The 23,371-nt window shown below is 40.3% G+C and overlaps 1 protein-coding gene across 4 annotated transcripts; it reads left to right on the forward strand.

Annotated features, from left to right (window-relative positions):
• Positions 1-311: 311 nt before the first annotated feature.
• Positions 312-22,821, forward strand: RUBCN (rubicon autophagy regulator). 4 transcript variants are annotated; one of them, XM_053459365.1, is made up of 20 exons: positions 312-402; positions 4,969-5,206; positions 7,179-7,335; positions 9,080-9,186; positions 10,456-10,624; positions 11,216-11,698; positions 12,957-13,040; positions 14,171-14,286; positions 14,543-14,744; positions 15,053-15,154; positions 16,384-16,458; positions 17,078-17,123; positions 17,409-17,541; positions 17,905-18,050; positions 18,131-18,195; positions 18,443-18,681; positions 18,791-18,852; positions 19,915-20,068; positions 20,311-20,404; positions 20,861-22,821. In XM_053459365.1, exons 1-20 carry the CDS (start codon positions 365-367, stop codon positions 21,013-21,015), a joined length of 2,865 nt encoding a protein of 954 aa, XP_053315340.1. In that variant the 5' UTR covers positions 312-364; the 3' UTR covers positions 21,016-22,821. The 4 variants fall into 4 exon arrangements, with proteins under 4 accessions (XP_053315340.1, XP_053315341.1, XP_053315342.1 ...); XM_053459366.1 differs by having other exon boundaries at positions 10,456-10,609; XM_053459367.1 differs by lacking the exon at positions 16,384-16,458.
• Positions 22,822-23,371: the final 550 nt, after the last annotated feature.

The following is a 23,371-nucleotide window of genomic DNA, read 5'->3' on the forward strand; positions in this document are numbered from 1 at the left end:
CTTTTGCTATTTAAATATGGTGGAAGCGTCGGAACAAATAATATTTGTATATGTGTTTCTCAAACACCAATACATACTAAAGCAAAACATGACAAATATATACTGGTTCCTGCAGAAATTCTATTTGAGTTACAAAGAAATTGTTTATCCCTTAGGACCCTTTTCACCCCCACAGATATACATTCTAACTACGGGTACCGACAGTTATAGCACCGCTGAGAGAAGCCTACTCGCGCGGTGTGCTCTGGGAATTGTAGTCTCCGTGATTTGCCGGAAGTGCCGGCGGTTGTTTGTGGGCGGGGTTGGGAAGGGTTTAGCTCAGTGTTTTGACGTATGATGGAAAGTATCGGCACCGGGAGCGGACATGGAGATCAGCGGCCTGCACCGAACGGAGCCTGTCAGGTGAGACATGGCTTACTCCTACAAATAGCTAGTACATACGTGTTAAATATAGTATATTTAGCGGTTTACGTACATATATGTCACGTTCAAATCTATCACATAAGCATACACACACATATAATACACAGGGTCACTACCGTTGGTACTACTGTACGGATGCAGGCTTGTGAGGAGACGCCAGTAGCAAAGACATATTCACTAAAGGTCAGGGTGGCCATTCATAAATGTGGGTGAGCAGCATGTGTTCATTGTATGGGACCCCCTACGTATTTACTGTGGGAGGATCCATATACATGTATACATGACCCGCCCTGACTAGTCACCTGGTTAGCAATGGAAATTGTCACAGTGACTTCAAGTATTGCAACAATAGCTTTAGTTCAATTGTAGCCTATGCGTTAATTAACATTGTAAATGTCAATTAGTTTCATTTTTGGCAGGGTAAAGGTTGATTTAAGAGATAACCTTGCAAGGGTTGCATTTTAATTACACTGGGTGTCTTTCTCTGAAATATAATAGTAATAATCCACAGCTCCACTGGATCTTCAATCAGATCATTTCAGTGTTTCTGGAGCACAAACTAAGATTCTAGATATTCTTGTGTGTTTCTCAACATGCATCAGACATTAGTGACATAAGACATCAGCGAGCAAATGGTGAATCTAAACTTACACGATGCTGAGCTCCAGTCCCTGATATGAAAACACTGCTTAGTGGATTTTGGCCACTTGTATTTTCTGCTGACCTATATATCTTAAGTATGTTGATTAGAGGGAAGACTGATCACGACTCATCAGCACATTTAGTCAATGTGACAAGCTACTGAGTGTCTGAGTGGAAATGCAGTCCCCAGGAAAAGGAAACTGATGTCTTTCTTGTCTTGCCAAGCCTGGCCCTTTCTTTCTACTTGGATGAAGGAAATAAGCATCATTACATCCCTTTAGGTTTTAGGACAGGACAGAGCAACATTGCCCTCTAGTACAGGGCACAGCACCCACACCTGATGGGAAAACATCTTGCCTTCTTGGACGTATTGACTATTCCACCATTGTGTTTGTATTGAAAAAGGCATAGCAACCTGCTGTTTGTTTGTAGAGGATGGAACTGTGTGATAAAGCACCAGTTTACCTGCACCCTCTATTACTGGAGAAGTTTCTTGAACACCTTTTGTTCCTCACCCCATTCCCTCAAGATCGTAAGCTTGCGAGCAGGGCTCACTCCACCTAATGTATCGGCTTGGCTTAGTCTGTCAGTTCTAGTCTTGTCATACCCTTTAAATATATGTACTGAAAGAAGCGCTGTGTAAATTGTTGGCCCTATATAAAAAGTCCATTGGCTCCCTCTTTATATGGGTATCTGGGTTTTTGTGCATGAATTGCGTGGGTAGGGCCATGACAGTTGCTTGTAGACCCAAACAGTTCTGCTGTTTGCAGTGCAACATGGTGACCCTGCCAGTCTCCTCTAATTTGCTCAAGGGCAGAATGATGATGTTATTAGTAAAGAGCTCAGTGGTCAGGCCACCGTTCTGTTAATGGTTAAAAGCCAGAGTGACCCAGCTACCCTCCTTTTACTGACTGAAGGGCAGAACGATACTTGTGTAGAGTGACAATGGCACCCTCCTGTTACTAGTTAATATATTCTTGTCCTAATGTTTCCCTAGAATGCAGACCAAGCTATTGTTGAGTGATCTGGAGGTTTCAGGTTGCTGTATAATTCCATAAACTTTGTTAACTTTCTTACAATTTTTTATTTCGTTTTTTTAAAAACCATTTTTTTGAGGGTGCATACAATAAAAAAAGAGCCACATATGGGCAGGTAGACAACAGTTCAACTGTGTAATTAAGGCTTTGTCTATTACCCAACTTAAGTCCACATATAACAACATGCTGGCGAAAATGTATTTCTAAGCTGGGTTTTAGTTGTGTCATCTGATATATTTATTTTTAATTGTTGTAGCTTAGCCTGTCCAGTGGGTGGCGGAACCTGGCTTGGTGTGTGTGTTTGGGTGTCGGTGTGGCAGATCCTGTCCTGGTCTGTGTGTGTTTGGGTGTCTGTGTGGCAGAGCCTGTCCTGGTGTGTCTGTCGTTGTGGCAGAGCCTCTCTTGGTGTGTGTGTTTGGTTGTCGGTGTGGCAGAGCCTCTCTTGGTGTGTGTGTTTGGTTGTCGGTGTGGCAGAGCCTCTCTTGGTGTGTGTGTTTGGTTGTCGGTGTGGCAGAGCCTCTCTTGGTGGGTGTGTGTTTGGTTGTCGGTGTGGCAGAGCCTCTCTTGGGGTGTGTGTGTGTGTCGGTATGGCAGAGCCTGTCTTGGTGTGTGTGTGTGTTTGGGTGTCGGTGTGGCAGAGCATGTCCTGCTGTGTATTTGGTCATCTGTTTTCTTGCACTTTACTTAATGTAGTAATAAATTGAAATATTTAATTTTTACTTATCCAGAGATAAAACACCCTCCTGAATTTGTAGTCACTTCAAAGGACAAAACTTTCTAGGCCCAGTAATCAATGAGAGGAAAAGTAAAGGTTTTGTGTTATTTAATCTTTTTTTAATCTGCATGTTTTATTAAAAAGGATTAGTGGCACTAAATTGTGGCTTCATGTGTCCCATGTATGATTTTTAGTGTACTGATGAACTCTCAATCCCATTACATCAATATGTGTTAGAAAATCAGGAAAAGATGTGCATGGATGGTGGGTTGATACGGTGGCACAATGGGCCACTTGACTAGACTTTCCCCCCAGGCTGCAGGCTGCCAGCCCTGCCCTGGTGCGTTTGGCTGAACACATCTGCAGCTACATGGCAGCAAGCTGAGGAGTGGGGCAACGGGCAAATGCGTATGGTGGGATCCTGCAGAATCCCTCCATACCTTTGCAAAATGGACAAATATATAAAGAGGCCTAGCAGCCTCTTTATATAGAGTGTTCCCCTCTAATAAAATTAGGATTTTTTTTTTATTTTTTGGTGTCAAAAATAATGAAATTTTATTTGAGTAGATTGCTGTAAGTCTTATGTGAACCTATGCTACTTCTAGTTTAAATTATTCATTCATTTCATTCATTGAGTTTAATCCTGCAATATAAATGTAATTTATTATCTGAGTAGAATTTAAAAGCATATTAGATATTAGGCTTGGTGCCTTTATGAGAGTTTTTGATTCTGTAGCGAAATCCTGTGTTACTGTGTCTTGCAACTCCTTTAGTCAATAATTTGATTACAGACTGCATCGCCTTAGTATACTATCCTGAAACAGTTATGTCAGTGTTTTCAGTCAGTCTCCTCAGTCTGTGGACAATATGTTAATGTTTAGCATGGTGCGGCGTGCTGTTAAAAAGGGAGCAGATGGCAAGGTCAATAATAACATATAGAGTGCTTTGAATTAGAAATGATGTCGTGTCAGAGGGAGGTGGATAAGGGATTTGCCTGAAGACATTTTATCGTTATTTTGTTTAACTAGCCATAAAAGTCTCTTGTTTACATGGTTTGTAGAAAGGTAAACATAACCTTTTACAGACTAGCTGTGGTGGGGTACAAATCCCATCAAGCTTAGCCAGACTTGAATACAGTGTTTCAATGTGCCTTCAGCTATGGCTAAAATAGCCAAATCTGTCTCCTAAATGCTGTGTATTCTAAGAAATGTTAGTTTTGTTTAAATTGGATTTGCTGCTATTTTGTAGTACTTAACTCCAGTCCCTCGCCTGTTCTGCACAGTTTCCGGTTTGTCTTCTTTACAAACATTGTATGAGATGCTACAATAGTAGTGAATTAAATTTTGGTATCACACATTCCTTCTGGATCATCTAAAACACTAAATTTCCTATATCTGTGCTTTTATTATCACATACTCTCCTTATCTTCCAATTTTTCTCTACTGATGACGCTCTCACTCCCTCTTATTATTATTATTATCTTTTATTTATATAGCCCCAACAGTTTATGCAACGCTTAATACAATACATAAATTCAAGGGATATGACAAGACAAGAATCGACAGACTAAGACAAACCGATACATTAGGTGGAGAGAGCCCTGCTCGCGAGCTTACAATCTTGAGGGAGTGGGGTGACAAACATAAGGCATACAGAAAGGGTGAGAGGTAGTGTGGCGATTGTATCAATGACAAGGAAGTTCTTGCAGCTAAGATGGTGCGGCTTCTCTGAAGAAGTGGGTTTTCAGATGTTTCTTGAATGTTGGGAGGGAGGGTGAAAGCTGAAGGTTCCTTGGGAGTAGATTCCAGATATATATGGGGCAGCTCGAGTGAAATCTTGTAGACGGGAAAAGACTTGGTATTTCCCATAATGGTTTCACTTCCATTTCTTATAGTTTTAATTAAGTTTGTTCCGTTACAGATATAGCTGATCCCGGGTGGCATCGTTTGTCAGAGAATTTGTAAAATGACTGCTCTGTTCTGTATGCATTGAATCACCAGCCCACCCTAAGCCTGTTTTTAATATGTCAAAGTTTGAATTCTTTGCGCAGCAATTTGTGATTTAGCTGCTGTGTCAGCAAGGCTCATATCTACTTTCCTGTTCTCATCAGTTTTGTGTTCCTCACAATTCTGTATGTGTAACAATCTGCAGGGCTGAACACTGGAAACTTTTGGACAACCTTAAGACCACAGTGGAAGGACTGGTGTCTGGGAACAGCCGTAACGTGTGGTCCAAATATGGCGGTTTGCAAAGACTGTGTCGTGATATGAGCGACATCCTCCAACATGGTCTAGTCTGTGATCAGGTCTATTGCAAGCATCAAGATTACTGGAATTTTGTGAAGAGTAGTCAAACCCTTCAGCCAGTCGTATCTCCACAGGTGGAACAGGTGAGACATGCATGATGTTTGGAGACAGGCTGAGTGTGTTGCGGTGTTTTCCTGCAGTGTAATGTTCAAAGTAAATACCACATAAAGGTTACAACCCCAAAGCGCAGGCATTCCTGAAAGTTTCATTATTTCTCCGGGGCACATCACCCTGTATTTTCTATAAGCTTTCACAAAAAGTACGTATAGTATCTCTGCTCTATATCAGTGATGACTTACTTAAGTGTTTACAAGGCTGTTGGGTGACATTTCATATTTTTTTCCCCATGTGCCTTAAAGAACAGGGTTAGTTTATAGAGGGAAGGAAGAAAATGTAGAGCTAGAGTATAAGAGGAAGGAAGAAAACTTGCTAAACGAGCTATGATGCAGAAACTTTTCACGATATTGTTTCACATTCTTTCCTCATTCTTATGTGGTCTCCAGCAGCCCAAGTTTTAAATTAAATGCATATTGGGGACCAGTGCTCGACTAACCCCTGGCACCTGGTTGAGTGGACTCCAGTGCATTGAAAAACCCAAAATGGGAACTAGGCTTTTCCTCTAATATGCTTTAAATCAGGGGAGTCCAACATGCGGCCCGCGGGCCGCATTTGGCCCGCGGGCCGCATGTTGGACTCCCCTGATTTAAAGCATATTAGAGGAAAAGCCTAGTTCCCATTTTGGGAACCAGGGCAACCGATCTTACGCGAGCCGCACCTCAAGCCCTGCTACTTACTTGTGGGAGGGTCTTCTGGACTGCACAGAGGAAGCGGAGTTCACGTGACATCCTACTTCCTCTGTGCTTTAGCAGAGAAGGCAGAGGGAGGCCGCGCCCCCTGCTGAAGTCTGTAAGCGGCATCGAGGAGCTGCGGTGCAGGTAAGGGGGTGGGGAGGGTGTTTGAATGAGTGTGTGTGATTGAGGGAATGAATCTGTGAATGAATGATTATATGAGTAAATGAGAGTGTGTGTGTGTGTGTGTGTGTGATAGCATGGATGTGTAAGTGCTGGAACCTAGTCATGATGGGACTGTGATTGCTGTTAGCAATCACACTCCTATCATGCCAAGTCAGCCAGTACATGCTAAAAACCTGGCCAGCTGCCCCCCTTGTGTATTGATGCTGCCAGCAGAATGGGGTCTGCACTTACAGCCACCCTGTACCAGCATGTACTGGCTGACTTGGCATGATAGGAGTGTGATTGCTAACAGCAATCACAGTCCCATAATGCCTAGGTTCCAGCATTTACTGGATGGATGTGTAAGTGCTGGAACCTAGGCATGATGGGACTGTGACTACTGTTAGCAATCACACTCCTATCATGCCAAGTCAGCCAGTACATGCTGAAACCTAGCTAGCTGCCCCCCTTGTGTAGTGATGCTGCCAGCAGTATGGGGTCTGCACATCACTTACAGCCACCCTGTACCAGCATGTACTGGCTGACTTGGCATGATAGGAGTGTGATTGCTAACAGCAATCACAGCGAGCACAGTCCCATCATGCCTAGGTACCAGCATTTACTGGTTGCCTGGGTTGCCAGCATTTACTGGTTGCCAAGTCATATTGCTAATTTTGTCCAGTTGTGTGTTACCTACTTTTATTAAAAATGTGAGTTTTTATTATTATTTTTAAAGGTGGGGGCCATTTTCGGTTTTGGCTAAGTGAACCCTGAATGTTTTGGTCCAGAATTTTCATTTTAGTTCATCCCTAGAATAAATCTAGGGAATCCTGAATTTGTAGTCGCAAAACTTTCTAGGCCCAGAAATCAGTGAGAGGAAGAGTAAAGGTTTTGTGTCATTTTACTTTATTTTAATCTGCATATTTTATTAAAGGCCATATTTTTTGTCACAGTGAAAAATGAGTGCGGCCCGCGCACATATACAATTCTGATGAAGTGGCCCACTGCAGAAAAAACTTGGACACCCCTGCTTTAAATAGTACACAAGTGATTGAATTTTTGTAGTTATATCTTCTGATCTTCTCTTTCTGGTTTTATCCAGTTTCTGCTTTTCTATGAAAACAGTCGAAGAAATGGAGAGAGTACCGGTGAAGAGAATGGTCAGCTTTGGCTGCAGCACAGCTTACAATTCCACTGTCTGTCAGCCCAGCTGAAAGCCCTGCTGGGGAACCGCCAATACACCCGCAAGTTTTATTCAGGTAATAGCGACTGCTCGCCCAGACAGTGAGGGTTGAGAATGCAGACTTGGTGCATTCAGTGAGCAAGAGACATGGCCATACCTGGGAGCTCCCTGGGTTTTGCCCTGAGACTCCAGGTGAAGTGCTGCTTCTCTGGGTCACTAAAATGAAACTGGGTCGCGGTAGCAGCGTTGCAGCAGGCCCCACTCCCTGCCCGCTACCCCTCCAACAAAATTGTAATGGAGCATCCTGTGATGACAGCGGGACCTCCTACCCCTATCCCGTGAGGGGGACTCTGTGTAGCCAAAGCCAGAAAGTTCCCCGGTAAGGGCGTGACTTTAAGTTTTGGATAGGTAGTAAAACAAGAACAAAAATACCCGCGTTGGTAAAATACCATATTTGCTCGGTTATAAGACAAGGTTTTTTTCAGCGCAAATGCTCTGAAAAATAACCATTGTCTTATATTCGAGGTTGTCTTCTAATCCGACCTCAAATAGAGGTCTGACTACAAGACTAAGCTCCAGATCCCCCGCAGCGCTGCAGGGGACCAAGATACTCCTCTCCGGCAGCCAGTTCAGGTCTGTGCGATGTCCGTAGACAACCTCCGCTGCTGCACATCGCGCAGACCTTCACCGGCTGCCGCCAAGGAATCTGAAGCACAGGGAGAAGTGTAGGAAAGCACTGGTAAGACGGAAGAGTGTAAGAGTGGCATATGTGGGGGGTATAAGGGCTTTCTGAAGGCATAGTGGCATATAGGGGGTTAAAAGGAATATCAGTGAGGCAAAAATGGCATATAGGGGGTTAAAAGGAATATCAGTGAGGCAAAAATGGCATATAGGGGGTTAAAAGAAATATCAGGGAGGCAGAATGACATATAGGGGGCTAAAAGGAATATCAGGGAGGCAGAGTGGCATATAGGGGGTATAAGTCATTTCTGTGGGGCAGAGTGGCATATAAGGGGTATAAGGCATATCCGGGGGTTAGGTTAACAAATAAAAGGAAACAAAAACAAGAAATGCATTTTTCTCAATCATAGTTTTTATTAAATATGAAAAAAATAGTTAACATGTGAATTAATGTGTTTTCCTATAGGGTAGTCTTATATTCAGGCATTTTCTTTTTTTCCTAAATTAATATTCAAATTTTCAGGAGTCCTCTTATAATCGAGCAAACATGGTGTGTATTTTAATTATAGTGTTACTGTTTTCCAGTATAGCTATACGGTAGGCAGTATACTACAGCACTATATTGTGTTAAGTAGGTGCATACAATGGTCTGTTTGAATCTGTTTTTGGTAAAAGGCCTTATAGCTGTCTTTGTGATTTAGGCTTTTATAGATGGGTGCATTATTTACCTCTGTAGCCAGCAAACTATATGGCTTTATTTCTACAATACAAAACTTTCCCCAACACCTGGGTGCCAGTTTCACTTTCACAGGAAATGAAAGTAATAGGGAACTGAAAAAAAAGAGTGGGCATGAATTGGTCATAGGTTACTTCCCCTTTAAAATTGGGTTATATGAATCTGTAAATGCATTGCATTGCATTAAAGGAGGTGATGCTGTACCTGTATGGGTTTCAGACATAAAGAACACGCACATTGAGAAGTAAGCTTTTTTTGGTTTCTGACTTAATCTCCGGTTATATATATATATATATATATATATATATATATATATATATATATATATATATATATATATATATATATATATATATATATATATATATATATATATATAATATTTTTTTATTTTTTTTATTAGTCTCTGCGTTTCTGCTGAGTGAGGCTCACGTCAATGCAATGTTCCAGTGTCTGGAGGCAGTGGAACAGAATAACCCCAGGTTGCTGGCTCAGATAGACACATCTGTGGTGAGCACTAGAGTTCTTTTTTCGTCTAGTAGGTTGTTAACTATAGGACAAAACAAAAACAAATTTAAAGCCCCAGTAAATCGTCAATGAAACAGATAACAGAAATAACGTCTATATTTCTGCCATGGAGCCTCAGAGGTGTAAAACATACCATTTGTTATGCATCAGTAGACCATACATCTCTTGCAGTCTAACCATGCAGTACATATGCACAGAGGATATTATTATTATGTATTGTTTTATGTAAACAAATTGACTAACAGAGACAACAGGTGAGGAGTGCCCTGCTCAAACGAGCTTACAGTCTATTTGAGGAAGATGTTTTGAACCAATGTTTGTCAGTATTAAATACGCAATAAACCGATATAAAATTACATCATTGAGCGCACACACACACACAATTACACAGTACTGTACAAATATTTAGGTAGATGTAAACATATATATATATATATATATATATATATATATATATATATATATATATATATATATATGTGTGTGTGTGTGTAAGAATGCTTTCACAAATGTGAGTAGTTTGTATCGTTTAACAAAATGCAAAGTGACGGAAACGAAGAACAATCTAAATCAAATCAATATCTGGTACACAAAGAAAAGGGTAATGTTTAGGACCATGGTCAGCCAATGAAACTTAGTACACCAGGTCAAAGACACATTATGCTTACTTCCTTTCACAAACGGAAGATGTCCAGCAGTGAGTTACTACAGCAGGAGACTTGATCGCTTCTGTACAGGCGTTTAAATCCCTGTACAATGTAACCACGCTCAATATGAGCAATGTCACGTTTAAACTTACAGATTGTAGGCACACATTTTGATCCCAGCTGTCAGAGGGGGCACCAGGCTGCCATTTGACAGCTTGATCTCCCTTTCACTAGGAGCAATTTCACCCTGCTGGTGCCAAAACCCCATGACGTAAGAGATATTTCCTTGATCCCGATGGACCAGGTTGTGGAGTATCCCCTACATCACCTGGCATTAAGGGGTTAACCTTAATATTTTACTTAAACCATAGAATTCTGAAGACATTTGCAAGTATATTATAACATCACTAACCTATAGTCTTATAAAGGAATGATTTTGTTAATAACATATCTCGTAGTTAAAATGTTCTTGGGTGTTCCACACATGCTTATTTCCACACATGCTAAGAATGCGTGAAAAGCCAGAGTTGTTCTGCATGTTCATTTCTCAGAGTTATAAATATCATATATTAACCCTGTACTGTTTCATCTTCTGTATTGTCAGCTTGCTGGTAAACAGGACTTCACAATGTCAGGAAAGAATGTGGATTTTACAACCCTGTCAGGATCTCCCTGTATTCCGTACACGGACAACCCGCGCCACTCGCTGTATAACCCATACAACAGCTTGCAGGTCCCCAGTAGTCTTCCTGCTGCTGGTAAGAACATGAAGGGTGTGTGTTTATCTACATTACATGGCCCCCAGGAAATCCTTTGGTGATATTTTTACATATAATGCAATAAGTTTGAGTCTTATGCTTGACATCATTACTTGCTCTTTGCCATGTAATATTTGTTCCTTCATACTTTCCACATATTTCCCCTATTTTAACTAACTTCTGTTTCTGTATTCTTACCACAACTCTCCTCCTTTCCTCCTCCTGAAGCCAGGCAGTACTTTATGGAGGGCATGATGGGCATTCCCAATGTACCCTGCCAAGAAAATAGTCTACCTGGCTTCAAAAAAGCCCTTTTGAGGATTGACTGAGAACTGACTGATTGTGGTTACAAGAGATGGCTCTCTGGTACGCCGTGACAGCTATTTATACCACAAAACTGGAATGTCTGAGTATATACCTAGAGGAATTTAAAAACCATGTGTGAAGAACGAGGTTACCTCAACATCCTAGTGTAAAATGACACTGATGGGCTGCAGTGTAAATGTGTATTGCATTAGATTTTGATAACGCACTGTAAAGTAAATTGTGTGTATTTGTGTATCTATTCAGCCAATTAAATATGTAATTTGATATCTTTTCCCTTAGATTTGCTCCCCAGTTTGACTGATCAACAAAACAACCTGAACAAAGTTTGCACGTCTCTGCCTGAGAACGATTCAGTTAAACTTTTTGTCCCACCTTCCTGTGACGTTTCACCACGGGAGCCGTTTTCACCTGTTAGTGAGATGAGTGTCAGCACCCTTACCAGTCACAGTGAGGAGGCTGTCAGCCAAGATGATCCACCCAGTGAGGCAGATGATGGTCCTGAGTACCTGGCTATTGGAAACATGAGCCGCCGTGCATCGAGTAGTAGCAACAGCAGCAGCAGTTCCAACCTCTTCCCTTGCAGCACACACAAAGCTGAGATTCCAGGCATCCCAAGCCCCGTGTCCCCCAGCTCATCACTGCTCACGGTCCCGCGCCGCTCCAGTTTCTCTGAGGGACAAACCAGCAGTGGGTCCGGTCACCCTAAAAAGAGTCATATGCGTTCACACTCTGATACAAATGTAGCCATGGGAAAAAATCAAGGTAATGATCCTGGGCTAAAGTCCTCTCTATGATGATATTTCCTGTATGTCAAGTTGCTTTTGCCTTTATGTCCTTGTTCTGAAACTGTTTGAGAAATATTTTCAGCGCCTTTCCACTGATGACAATTAAATCTCAGTTATGGGTCCAACCAAGCGTCTGGAAATGAATTGACTGACTTCATCTCATTTGTATTTTGTAATGGAAACCTTGTGGGTGGGTGCCACAAACATATGGTTTCTGTTCATTTGGCCAAGCATTTCACTTGTGGCTGAGGTTGGTGAAGGTAGAAGCTGTCACACTCCTCTGCGTGATGCTTTCGCTTGCCAGCAGTAACCCAAAAATAGGAAGTAAATTGAAATGCGGTGGAAATCGACTTCTATCAGGTCTGTTGGGGACTCTTTGTTATGTGATTATTCATTTGACTTAATATTTTTTTCTTGCTTTACCTCCCTTAATGCTTGCACTAGGAGGCGGTCGGAATATAACTATAATAATGGAAGATCCTGTGGCAGGTCCAACATCTTATACAAAATGCTATTCCCTGGCAAAAGTATTGGTGATAACAGTGTTATAATTTAATGTGTATGAGCTGCAGACGTTTGACTTAGGCTAGGTTTCAAAAACTCAACACAAAACATTACTCAAGGATTGTACGCGATCGTCAAACAGTCAAATCACTTATTCAGTCTGTAATTTAAAGACTGACTGTTTTCTTGGTTGAGTGGAGGGTATTATGTCGCTAAGTTGGTGTAGTGTTTTAACACAGGGGTTACACCCATTCTACAGCGCTACCGAGTATAATGGTGCTATATAAAACAAATCATTTTAAAACCTTTCCCCAATATTGTTCTTTATTATTCTTCATCCCTCCATAACAGTCTTGCTAATTGGACTGTTCCTTTGGTTTACTTAGTTTCAGCAGCTACATTACTGCACTGTTTAGAACTGATGCTATTACCTGTTAAATGTATTTTTGTGTTGCATGCACGGTAATGTCCATGTCCCGACAGTGGTTTCCCAATTCCCTTCGTTCTTCAGCCCTATAATTTTACAAATAAATCCATTGCAAACTTTTGATAAATCAAACAATATGTATTATGTTGTATGGTATTTTTAAAGATGCAACGTTTAGCAAGATTTGCTTGTGAATATCACCCCCATTTTACAAATATGTCCCCCACCCGTTCCATGGAGATGCCGTTTAACCCTTGTATGATGTAAACATTGCATGCAACCTTGACTTATTCTGTCTCCGTAGAATCTCATGCTGACCTTGCTTTGAGGAAAAACCAAGCCATTCACGGAAAATTGAATAGTTTATCATCTCCTTATTCGGAGCAAGGTAAGCGTATAGCATTTATTACACTTGCAATACAAAAGACCAAAAATGTTTTAGAAATTATGACTAGTATCTGGGTTTGAGTTAATTTACGTGAAAAATTACGTCAGCCAATGCATGGCTGTCTTGTGCATGCATGGCTGTCTTGTGCATGCATGGCTGTCTTGTGCATGCATGGCTGTCTTGTGCATGCATGGCTGTCTTGTGCATGCATGGCTGTCTTGTGCATGCATGGCTGTCTTGTGCATGCATCGCTGTCTTGTGCATGCATCGCTGTCTTGTGCATGCATCGCTGTCTTGTGCAAGGAAGCCATAGTAGTTTTTAGTGTATGTCTGCTTATCAAGTGTTATCGGGAACAGTGAGTTAAAGCTTCATGTTCCATTATTTCAAATTTAAAAGGGAACTCCCTCCATTTTTTCCCCCTAGTATTGCCTTAGGAGGAGTAATATTGTGCTTTAAAATATTTCTAGTTTTCGGACAGCTGTTTATCACCCTCTGTTATGTTAGCTCAATCTACAAGACAAACACTCCGACTCCTTATCATACTATCTGAGATAAACAAAAGAATGGCTCAGCGGTCCAGAGAGAGACACTCTAACTAATGAAAGTCTATGGAGGAGAGGATTTCACTGAACAAACTGTGTTTCAGCATGGTGGCCTCACTGTCCTCCGATAAAGGGAGTGCATTGGTAAAAAAAATTAATAAAATCAGTATTCATTAAATGCATTCCATGGACTTCTCATATCAGACATGGGGAAAATATCCCTTCCCATGTAGCACACCCTTTATAGCTACCATGCCTGCACGGGCAGCAGGGTTTCATAATCAGGCATACAAAAGTAAAGTAAAAGCTACAAAAAGAAAAGGAAGAAAATTGCTAGGTTTCAGGAACTGCAGACGCTCATGCAATACAAATACCACTTGAGTGTATAAGCCCACTGTGTATAGTACTCATAGTAAGAGATTATTATTGACTTTGTATGACATTGTTTTTGCAAAGATCCTCATCTTACTTTCAAAATCTCAAAAGGTCAAGTGTATGAAAACATCTAGCTTCAAACAATAGACCAAAACAACGTTTTTGTTGTTGTACCTATATTTAAATTCAATTTAATTTTGTGTTGCTTGCAGACAACGCTCAGTATTTGAATGCTTCAGACTGCATATTTCGGAGGCCTTCAAAAGGACAGTCATTGATCAGCTATCTCTCTGAGCAGGACTTTGGCAGCTGTGCTGATCTGGAGAAGGTACAATGTGAACATGCATGTTAACACACATTAATCCGTGATTTTGCCACGGCTACAACAATGTATATCTAATTATTTATTTTTTCCACAATTTTAATGTTCTAGCATATGATTCCATTGTAATGTTATTGATCTTCATTAGAATTTCAGTTGTTCCATTGGCCAAACTGTTCTTATAGATTCTGTCATAATCTGTTGTAATCTTTCCATTTGAGTCTCAGTGAGACAAATTACATTCTTTTTCTATTCTTTCCAGGAAAATGCCCACTTCAGTATTGCCGAATCACTAATTGCGGCCATTGAGCTCATGAAGTGTAACATGATGAGTAGGCAGCTTCAGGAAGAGGAAGAAGACAGTGACCGTGAGATTCGGGAGCTTAAGCAGAAAATCCATTTACGTCGGCAACAGATCCGGACTTGTCGGGCACTGAGTAATTCAGGCGATGGAGAGTCCAGTGGTAAGGAACTTATCTTGGTACTCCCTTTATTGTAATTAGCCAGAGTTTAGGATAATGGAAAGTCTAACACCAACGAAGGATTTCGTAATAGTTGCCTACTTTATTTTCTTGAAAATTCGAAAAGTTTTGTTACCTTCTGTGTATAATGTGTTGTGGTTTGTCATTGCTCCCCTGGATGTGTCTAGCTGATTATCTGAAATAACTTGGTCAAAATAAAGGGCAGAAATCAGTATGGTGGACCTCTAATTACGAATAGAGCTGCACTGTTGACATATCCGGTTGAACACTTCTGATTGTTTTTCTTTTAGATGTGGTTGTATCAGACAGTGGGTTACAGATAAACTTGCATGACTGTACGCAACTGTCGGAATCTGGCTCAGAAGATGAGGTGGATCAGTATGAAATCAAAGGTATGTTGCTCATGTCTTAATGGAGTTATGTCCTGGCAAAAGTACACTTTTTCCAAATAGTTCTCCATCCTCAGGTTACATCTGTTGTTGCTATTTTAAAGACACAACACTTTACCAGCATGCTGGATTCCACAAACTTGGACCTGGATATTTCACTGGCTATAGTATGCATTTGGGTTGTATCCTGAAACCTTTTAGGCGGAAGAGGGTCTGAAATAAAAAGGATTAACCATACGCTCCTCCTCCTTCTACAGGGTATAAAGCAACACCTATACTCTGATCCCCAGAATTTTCTTGTTCTGAACATATTTCAGATTTTAGTTCTCCCTGCTGTTCTCGAGGGCTGCGGTTTCTCCTTTCTGTGAGCAGTGTCCCAGGAGGCACCGCTGAAGACTGCCATCATGTTTACAGCTGGGTTTTAAGGGGTGCGTGAGCGGTGCCGCTATGGAGGCCTTTGTGTCTCTTACTGTTTCTGGGTTGTCTAGGTGCTTGCTGCCGTATTGCATTTGATTTAAGGTGGTCTCAGAAGTGCTTTGGACTTTGCTTGTATACGCTATGTTTGGTGTGTTTGTTATTCCTATGGGTTTTCTGGTTAACTTGCAGGATATCAACCTGTAATGACTCCTCCTACTTAACCTCAACAAAAAGAAAAAGCATTTGATTTGTACCTATCAGGAATAGGCTGTTCACAAGGAGGGATAATGGTCTGGGGCTGTTTTTCAGGGTTTTGGCTAGGCCCTTTTTTTTTGTTCCAGCATGACTGTGCCCCAGTGCACAAAGCAAGACCTATGACAACATGCCATAAATCAAATGGCCTGTACAATGCCCTGACCTCAAGCCCATCTAAACTTTTGAGTTGAATTGGAATACAGATTGCCAGGCCTTCCCATCGAACATCAGTGCCTGACCTCATAAATGCTTTACTGGATGAATGGGCTCTAATCCCCACAGAAACTCTCCAAAATCTTGCAGAATGCCTTCGCAGAGGAGTGGAGGCTGCTCTATCCGCAAATAGGGTCCAAGTCCATATTAATGCCCAAGGTTTTGTAATATTATGTTCAGCAAGCCCATAAAGGCATTATGGTCAGGTAGGTGTCCACATACTTTTGGTCATATAGTGTACATTTATGCTGTATGTGGCAGCCAAATGACAGATAGACTTAGCTTAACATTTTTAGTGATGTAGATGGCATCCGCTGATTAATGCCCTGTGTTACTGTATTACGCAGATGGTAATGATGGGCATAACCAGATTGTAATGTATAGGAATGGACTCTCTGCCTCAATGGCCTCGTTCTTCTCAGGTAGTATAAAATAAATTGGTGATAAGAGGTGGTGAGGGAGATTCACACACATTTTAAGATTCTCCTGTCTAATGTCTTCACTTTGCACTGTGATGCAGCATTGGTGAAATTTACGGCACACACTCTTTTGATTATATCTCACTTTGCATGTAAACAGTGGCATTTCTTTGCTTGTGTGGGATGATCTGAGGTGTATGGGATTAATTGACCTTGGTGTGAAAATATTGTGCTATTTCCATAGCATTGTCGTGGGTTTAGTTTTGCTCATGCTCTCTGTGATATTATTCATGGTGGAGAACCTGTACAGCGTGAGTTTAAGATCTTTAGATAAGCAATCTCTTTAAGTGGAAAATCCTTTAAAATTAAAGTCCAAGTTGCTGATCACAAAAGCCATACTGTGGACTGTGATGTATTTGTCTTAACTTGATAAGACTTGAGTCCAGTGGTGGAGTTATTTCCAGTGTGACAAGATGGTCTTTAACAGATGTCAATCTCCTCGTCTGTCTGTATATTCTTTACACATCTTGCAGTACTAAAGGATCGGTTGGTACTTTATAAATTATCAAAATAACCGGTGCTTCCTTTCTAATTCTATGTAATTATGTCTATTTCTGTTTAGATGCAGATATCAACAAGTGTTCCAGTAGCCGACCATCTGAATCAATGTGAGTACTGTCTACAACTATCTGATCATCAATGTTTTTTGGTCATGTTTTAAAAATCTGGTTCACCTTTCTCACGGAGGTAAACAATCAGTAGTGAATGTTTGTTGTAAAATATGCTGTGTTTGATTCATGCTGAACATTCTATAATGGGAAATTTACATGGAGAATAGCATGGAGTTGGAAATTAATGACACAAGTTATTTGGGGTAATAGAATAAAGCCCTAATGCTATTGTATAAACTACAATATTGCATGCTCATCAATATTATTTTCATACACCTTCAGATCTTACTCCTTCCTTCATTCCAACTCTGCCGAAGCTGTGGCCATGGGTCTGCTGAAGCAGTTTGAAGGGATGCAGTTACCCGCTGCATCTGAACTAGAGTGGCTGGTTCCCGAGCATGAAGCACCACAGAAGGTATGCCCTTGGTGTTAAAGGAGATGACATGATGGATGTGTCATAGGCTTATTATTAAAATAAAATGTTTTGTATAGACTGAGAGAGACACCACTTTTTTTCTTTTCGATTCTGTGCTACAGTTTGGAAAGTGTAGGTGAGCACATGGCACCCCCTTCACTGCCAAAGAGTGCTGTAACATTGAAATTTGCTCGTTTAATACTCTAACTTTACAGTATATTTCTCGCTCAATTTCCAGGAAAGGATGTCGATTTCTTAACGTTTTTCAGTTGTATCTGGTTGACCCCATGAAAACACAGCAGGGATTTGACATATAAGTGCAGTGTAATTAATGGCATGCCTTTTTTTTTTTTTTTTTTGCAGCTTCTGCCGATACCGGATTCAGTACCGATCTCTCCTGATGACGGAGAGCATGCAGATATTTTCAAACTGCGTATACGGGTTCGTGGGAACTTGGAATGGGCTCCACCACGTCCACAAATCATCTTCAACATCCATACAGCTTCCACGTAAGTGCAGTGACAGATTGCCCCGGTGCAGTTTTGTATATCTTTCTAATATTCATGTCTGCTCCATTTTGTCGTTATAGGAAGAAGGTGGCAGTGATGAAGCAGAATTACCGTTGTGCTGGATGTGGCATTAGGATAGAGCCAGGTAAAACTGTACCTGATCAAGTTCTTTGTTTTAGTGCAGTAAACACGACTTTGCCAACACCAGTTAATCCATGAGAACTTCAGATACATCTACAAGCTAGTGTGCCAGAGGACATTACTTAATTGATAGTTTATCACTGAATAATAAGCCAATTATTAACACTGTTGGATAGGGAATCCAGCTTTGTAAACTTAATACATTTTCTCCATTGATTATTTTGCTTCTGTCAATTTTGGTACTGTTATAGATTACATTAAAAGACTCCGTTACTGTGAGTATTTGGGCAAGTACTTTTGCCAGTGTTGCCATGAAAATGCCCAGTCTGTCATCCCTGGCCGCATCCTGAGGAAATGGGACTTCAGCAAGTATTATGTCAGCAACTTCTCCAAAGATCTTCTAACAAAGATTTGGAATGACCCTCTCTTTAACTTGCAAGATGTCAACAGTTCCCTCTACCGAAAAGTGAAGGCACTGGAGCAAGTCCGGGTAACTTCATTGTACCGATCACTAAAGCGATCTTAAAAAAATGTTTTATAATAGTGCGTCACTTGATGATAATTTAACTTAATGAAGTAATTTACTCTTTCCCTCACAGCTTCTACGGATCCAACTTGTGCATTTGAAAAACATGTTCAAAACGTGCAGGTTGGCCAAAGGGTAAGCATATTCAATTCTGTAGTGTTGTAAATGGAATACCTTTTCCACATTTTTTGGAGTTCTAATTTGTGAATTGTTGAATCGTATGCTTTTCTCAGTTTATTTCCGATGTGCACACTCAGTGGCTATTTTATTAGGTAAACCTGTTTAGTTCTTAGCAACAATGACATAAATTGGTTTCATGCGACCTTAGGCTTTACACGGGCCCCCCTTGTAGCTTCCATCTACTATGCTAAGCATGTGATGTAATTCATTGACATTTTGCATGTGCGGTGCAGTGTTGGATAACTGTGGAGTTTATGCCGGAGTCTCAACCGGCCCACGGAGAAGTGGTGGGCCGTAGCACATGCTGCTTTAACTTTTGCTTACGTTGTGTATTTTCCAAGATAACCTCATGCACCCCACTGCAATCAAAACAACATTGTGGATGGCACCAAATTGTAACTCTGTGCACAGCCAAAAACCTTATAGAAACAATGCAATATTTAAACAACCTTATGCCCCTACACAGCCAAATAATTGAATAATATGAAATATTGTTGGTAAATGTGCAAACCTAAAAGTTTTTTAATCAATATAGATAGAGGGCGTAATTGAATGCACATACATATAAAAGTAATAAAAGAAACATGACAAAGGGCAGGTAGTATGTGCTGTCCATGAATGTTTAGGTAAGCCTGCAGCCTTTATATACTGTATTTATGGCCTTTGTCAGCCTAAAACTATCTATTTTCCTATTAAAAAGGTGCTTCCACGCTGGATATTTTTAGTTTATCACAGCATTCTCTATAAACTTCGTAGACCTTCGTATGTGAACATACATGCTAGGTCAGGAGGTCAGCTTTTTCTGAGATGCTGGAACTACTATGTCTGCCACCAACAACCATACCATTGTAAAGTCACTTGGATCATATAACTGTGCTTGATGTGTTTTAAGAAACAGTCATACAATGTGCTGTGTGGGTATGTGTCAATGAGCAGCTTTATCTAATAAAGTTATTTTATTGAGTGTATATTTTCTCCATTGTTACAGTTGTATAGCGATTTTATCTTCTCTTGTAGTGTCTTGGAATCATATGACACAGTGTCTGGGCATCTCACAGAAGATCTCCACTTGTTCTCCTTAAATGACCTCTCAGCTATAAAAAAGGGAGATTTGGTCCAACAATTGAGAGAATTAGTGAGACTTGGCACAGTGCATGTGGCTAAATGCATGGTAGGACATTTTTGTTTTATTTTAATAATAAATGGGGTAGTGCCAGAAGCATTAATATTTTTAAATCCTCGATAGAGGGCAAAGTTCACTTGACAGGACATGAAACTGAGTTATAAATGTTGGTATACATGTTTGGATAAGTCATTTGTCGGAGAGTTTGGGTAGTAAGGATTGATCACCACACCAAATGCTTCATTACTGGGGTTGGTGGTTTATCATCTTGACTCCCCTTTTCTTTGTAGTTATGCCAAGCAAAGGGATTCATCTGTGAGTTCTGTCAGAATGAAGATGATGTCATATTCCCTTTTGAGCTAACCAAATGTCGGAGGTGTGAAGGTAAGGATACACTGTCGTTTTTAGACTTCTTTGTTTTTCCAATACAGAGGGTATAGTATAAGAGGATAATTGTTAGAGGCCAAAATTCTATTTTTTCAATTCCCCCTGTATTGCTAACTTTTTTAATTTACTACATGTACCCCCAGAGTACCTTTTACTTATCAAAATGTAATGCAGTTTATTCATAAAAAGCCTCCATAGTACTGTATAGGGGATGTCTTATGGAGCTATAACAGTACGTAATACATACAGCTTCAAGTACATTATACGAATAACACACCAGTCATGTACCTCTACATTTAATTTTTAGGTTATGCAGAGTATTTAGACCAAGGTTCTTGTTGGTTTGTAGGGAAAATTAATGTAGAGATCTGTTACTGCTGAGAAGTTTAGTTATGAGCAATTCTGTTGAATGTTGCTAATTCTCTGTATTTGCCTCTGCCTCCAAACCTACAGAATGTAAAGCATGTTACCACAAGTGCTGCTTCCGGTCTGACCAGTGCCCAAAGTGTGAACGCTTGAGAGCAAGGAGGGATCTGCTATCCAAACAAAGACTGGAGTCCTATAATTCTGATCAGGAGGAGCTTGAGGAGGAGAGGGACACAGATTGACAAAAGCTAGAAATCTAGGGGATACATGGTAGTGGGGCAGCAGAAACGACATCTTTAGTGCCATTCAAAGGTTACAGCAGCTGCACCTCATTGTAACAGTACTCTTTTGCTTTTTATCCTTCAGTAATGAAAGAAAGTACAACGTTGCTATACCTTTTAACAATATGAGGATTAATGGTTCACTTAGTTCAAATCACACACCATCTGTCATTTCTAAAATGTTTTGACATAAGCACACCTGCTAGAACTGATGACTGGTAAGAATTAGATATACCCATTCTCCTGAGCTAGGTTATAATGGGGAATATATCCACTCTGCACAATGCTCTTGTCATGCAGGTGGTATATTCTGGGTTGCATCTCCACCCAATACCCAGACAGTTAACCATGAGTCTGCATTGAACGTTGATTTAATTGAACCTTGATTACTACATCTGACCATTTTAACTGTCTGTTTGTATTGAGATTGTGGCATAAGTATTTTTACTACGAGGGTGCCAAAGGGAGAATGCAGACAAACTCTTGTGATTCAATTTTCAGTGTACGTTATGGTCATTACTGCTAGACCTAAACAGTTAAGACTGTTAAAGTATTCTAACGCTCTGGAGAATCTGGAGTTGCTACTTCCGCCATCTAAAACTGAACACCGATAATTTTACAAGCTTCATTTTGGTCTGACAAATGCTGCCTGGTTGTGTGTAGAATTCATACCAATCAAGGGTATGTGTTTTACAACAGCATGTAAAATCATCAATGTTGGGTTTCAAATGGCTAAGGTGGCAACTCCTGTAAGGGCCAAATCCCATATGATGCAACTTTTACTGCAAAAGCAACAGTAGCAAAGGGTTAAATAAGTATACTTGTCACAACAAACACCAATTTCTTAACCTAAGTACTCACTTAGCCCCTTGACTAAAGTATATTTTAGTTAGCAAATACCAGCATATCAGAATATTCCCTACCTTCTAAGCAACAAGGACATAAATTGATTAGACTGACATTGACAGGAGTGTGGTCTGTCCCATAGCCTCCTGTAGTATTGCACTAATGTACTAATTGATTGTATACATAACTGTAGTATTATTGATTGTGTGATCCAAATTTTTGAGCCTTATGTCCACTGCCACAAGTGTCTATTTTTAGTTGATTTGCAGACTACTTGGGCACTGAAGGCTCATGTAAATGAATGATGTGCACTTTGGTAGTCTGTATTTAAAGATCTATTTACTTGGAGCTTTGCACTGAACATTGTGTTTAAATAAGTAGTAATGGATACTTTTTCCCACTCCTTACTTACTATGACTATGCTGTTTTATGTGCTTTTACATTTTATAATAGGTCTTGGTTGTTGTGGTTTATTAGATAAACCCTCTTCTGTGCTTCTACTTCCATTGCAGCAGGTCTATTATAATGCATAACGTATAGCATCATTTAAACATTTTATGAAGCCAAGAAAACCAGCTCTATGATGTTTGTAAAAGTATGTAAACGTTTATTTGCAAAACTACAACTGCAAGAAATAACAAAAGTACGTTAAAAGCAGTTATTTATGTCTAAGAAATCAAAATAGATATTTTTATTTGAAGGGACAGTAACAACTCCAAATATAGAGATATATGGATACATTCAGATCGTGAGACTTGCTTGTCTTTTGTCATTGTTTAAGAAGTTCTTCATTAAAAAAAAAAAAAAAAAAAAACCCCAGGTAATTAGAATGACACAGGAATACAATTGTAATTAAAACTAAAATTGTTTTGCTATTTGCACAGACAGCTAGACTTCAAATCACGGTCATCTACCAGAAAATGCACAGACAAAAAGACCCCTCTTTAATAAAATGGAGCATTGAAAGTACAGATTCCCTGAACCACTTGCATATATGTATTTGAATATCAATCAGTATGATCTTTAAATATTACTGTCTCTTTAAATAAGAGGCCAGCCTCTATCGAGAGTTGACGATTGACTGAAAGATGTCCCATACCTGCAGATATACTCCTTTCTCATTCTCTGCATATCACTCTGACTGGCTGTTGTTGGTATGAAGGTGTGATGCGAGACACGGGTGCTGCCTTTCTGTATGAAACTGGGTCTTTTCACAAGGTAATACAAACGCTTGTCAAACTTCACACGCTAGTATGGTCGGGCACTCTATAGTCGAGTTTTTAGCATCAGCCCTTAAGTACTCTCAATGGAGCAGGCTCTATGTTTCTTCTCATACAACAAGCTTGTAAGACTGAATCACTAGGACCTTCTGAAATATGGATGTACTTTTGGACTGATTCTTGCGCTGCAACACTAAATATATTTTGCACATGCTTTTTCACTTTGTCGTTTTTTTGGTTTTAACAAAAGG

This window comes from Spea bombifrons, chromosome 3, assembly GCF_027358695.1.
Source record: "Spea bombifrons isolate aSpeBom1 chromosome 3, aSpeBom1.2.pri, whole genome shotgun sequence".
NCBI lineage: Eukaryota > Metazoa > Chordata > Amphibia > Anura > Pelobatidae > Spea > Spea bombifrons.

Bases quoted from the DNA above. Each gene is read 5' to 3' on its own strand.
- RUBCN (XM_053459365.1), top strand. From the start codon at position 365: ATGGAGATCAGCGGCCTGCACCGAACGGAGCCTGTCAG. The intron at 11,699-12,956 runs GTAATGATCCTG...CTGTCTCCGTAG, and splicing joins AGCCATGGGAAAAAATCAAG to AATCTCATGCTGACCTTGCT. The intron at 18,051-18,130 runs GTAAGTGCAGTG...TTGTCGTTATAG, and splicing joins AACATCCATACAGCTTCCAC to GAAGAAGGTGGCAGTGATGA.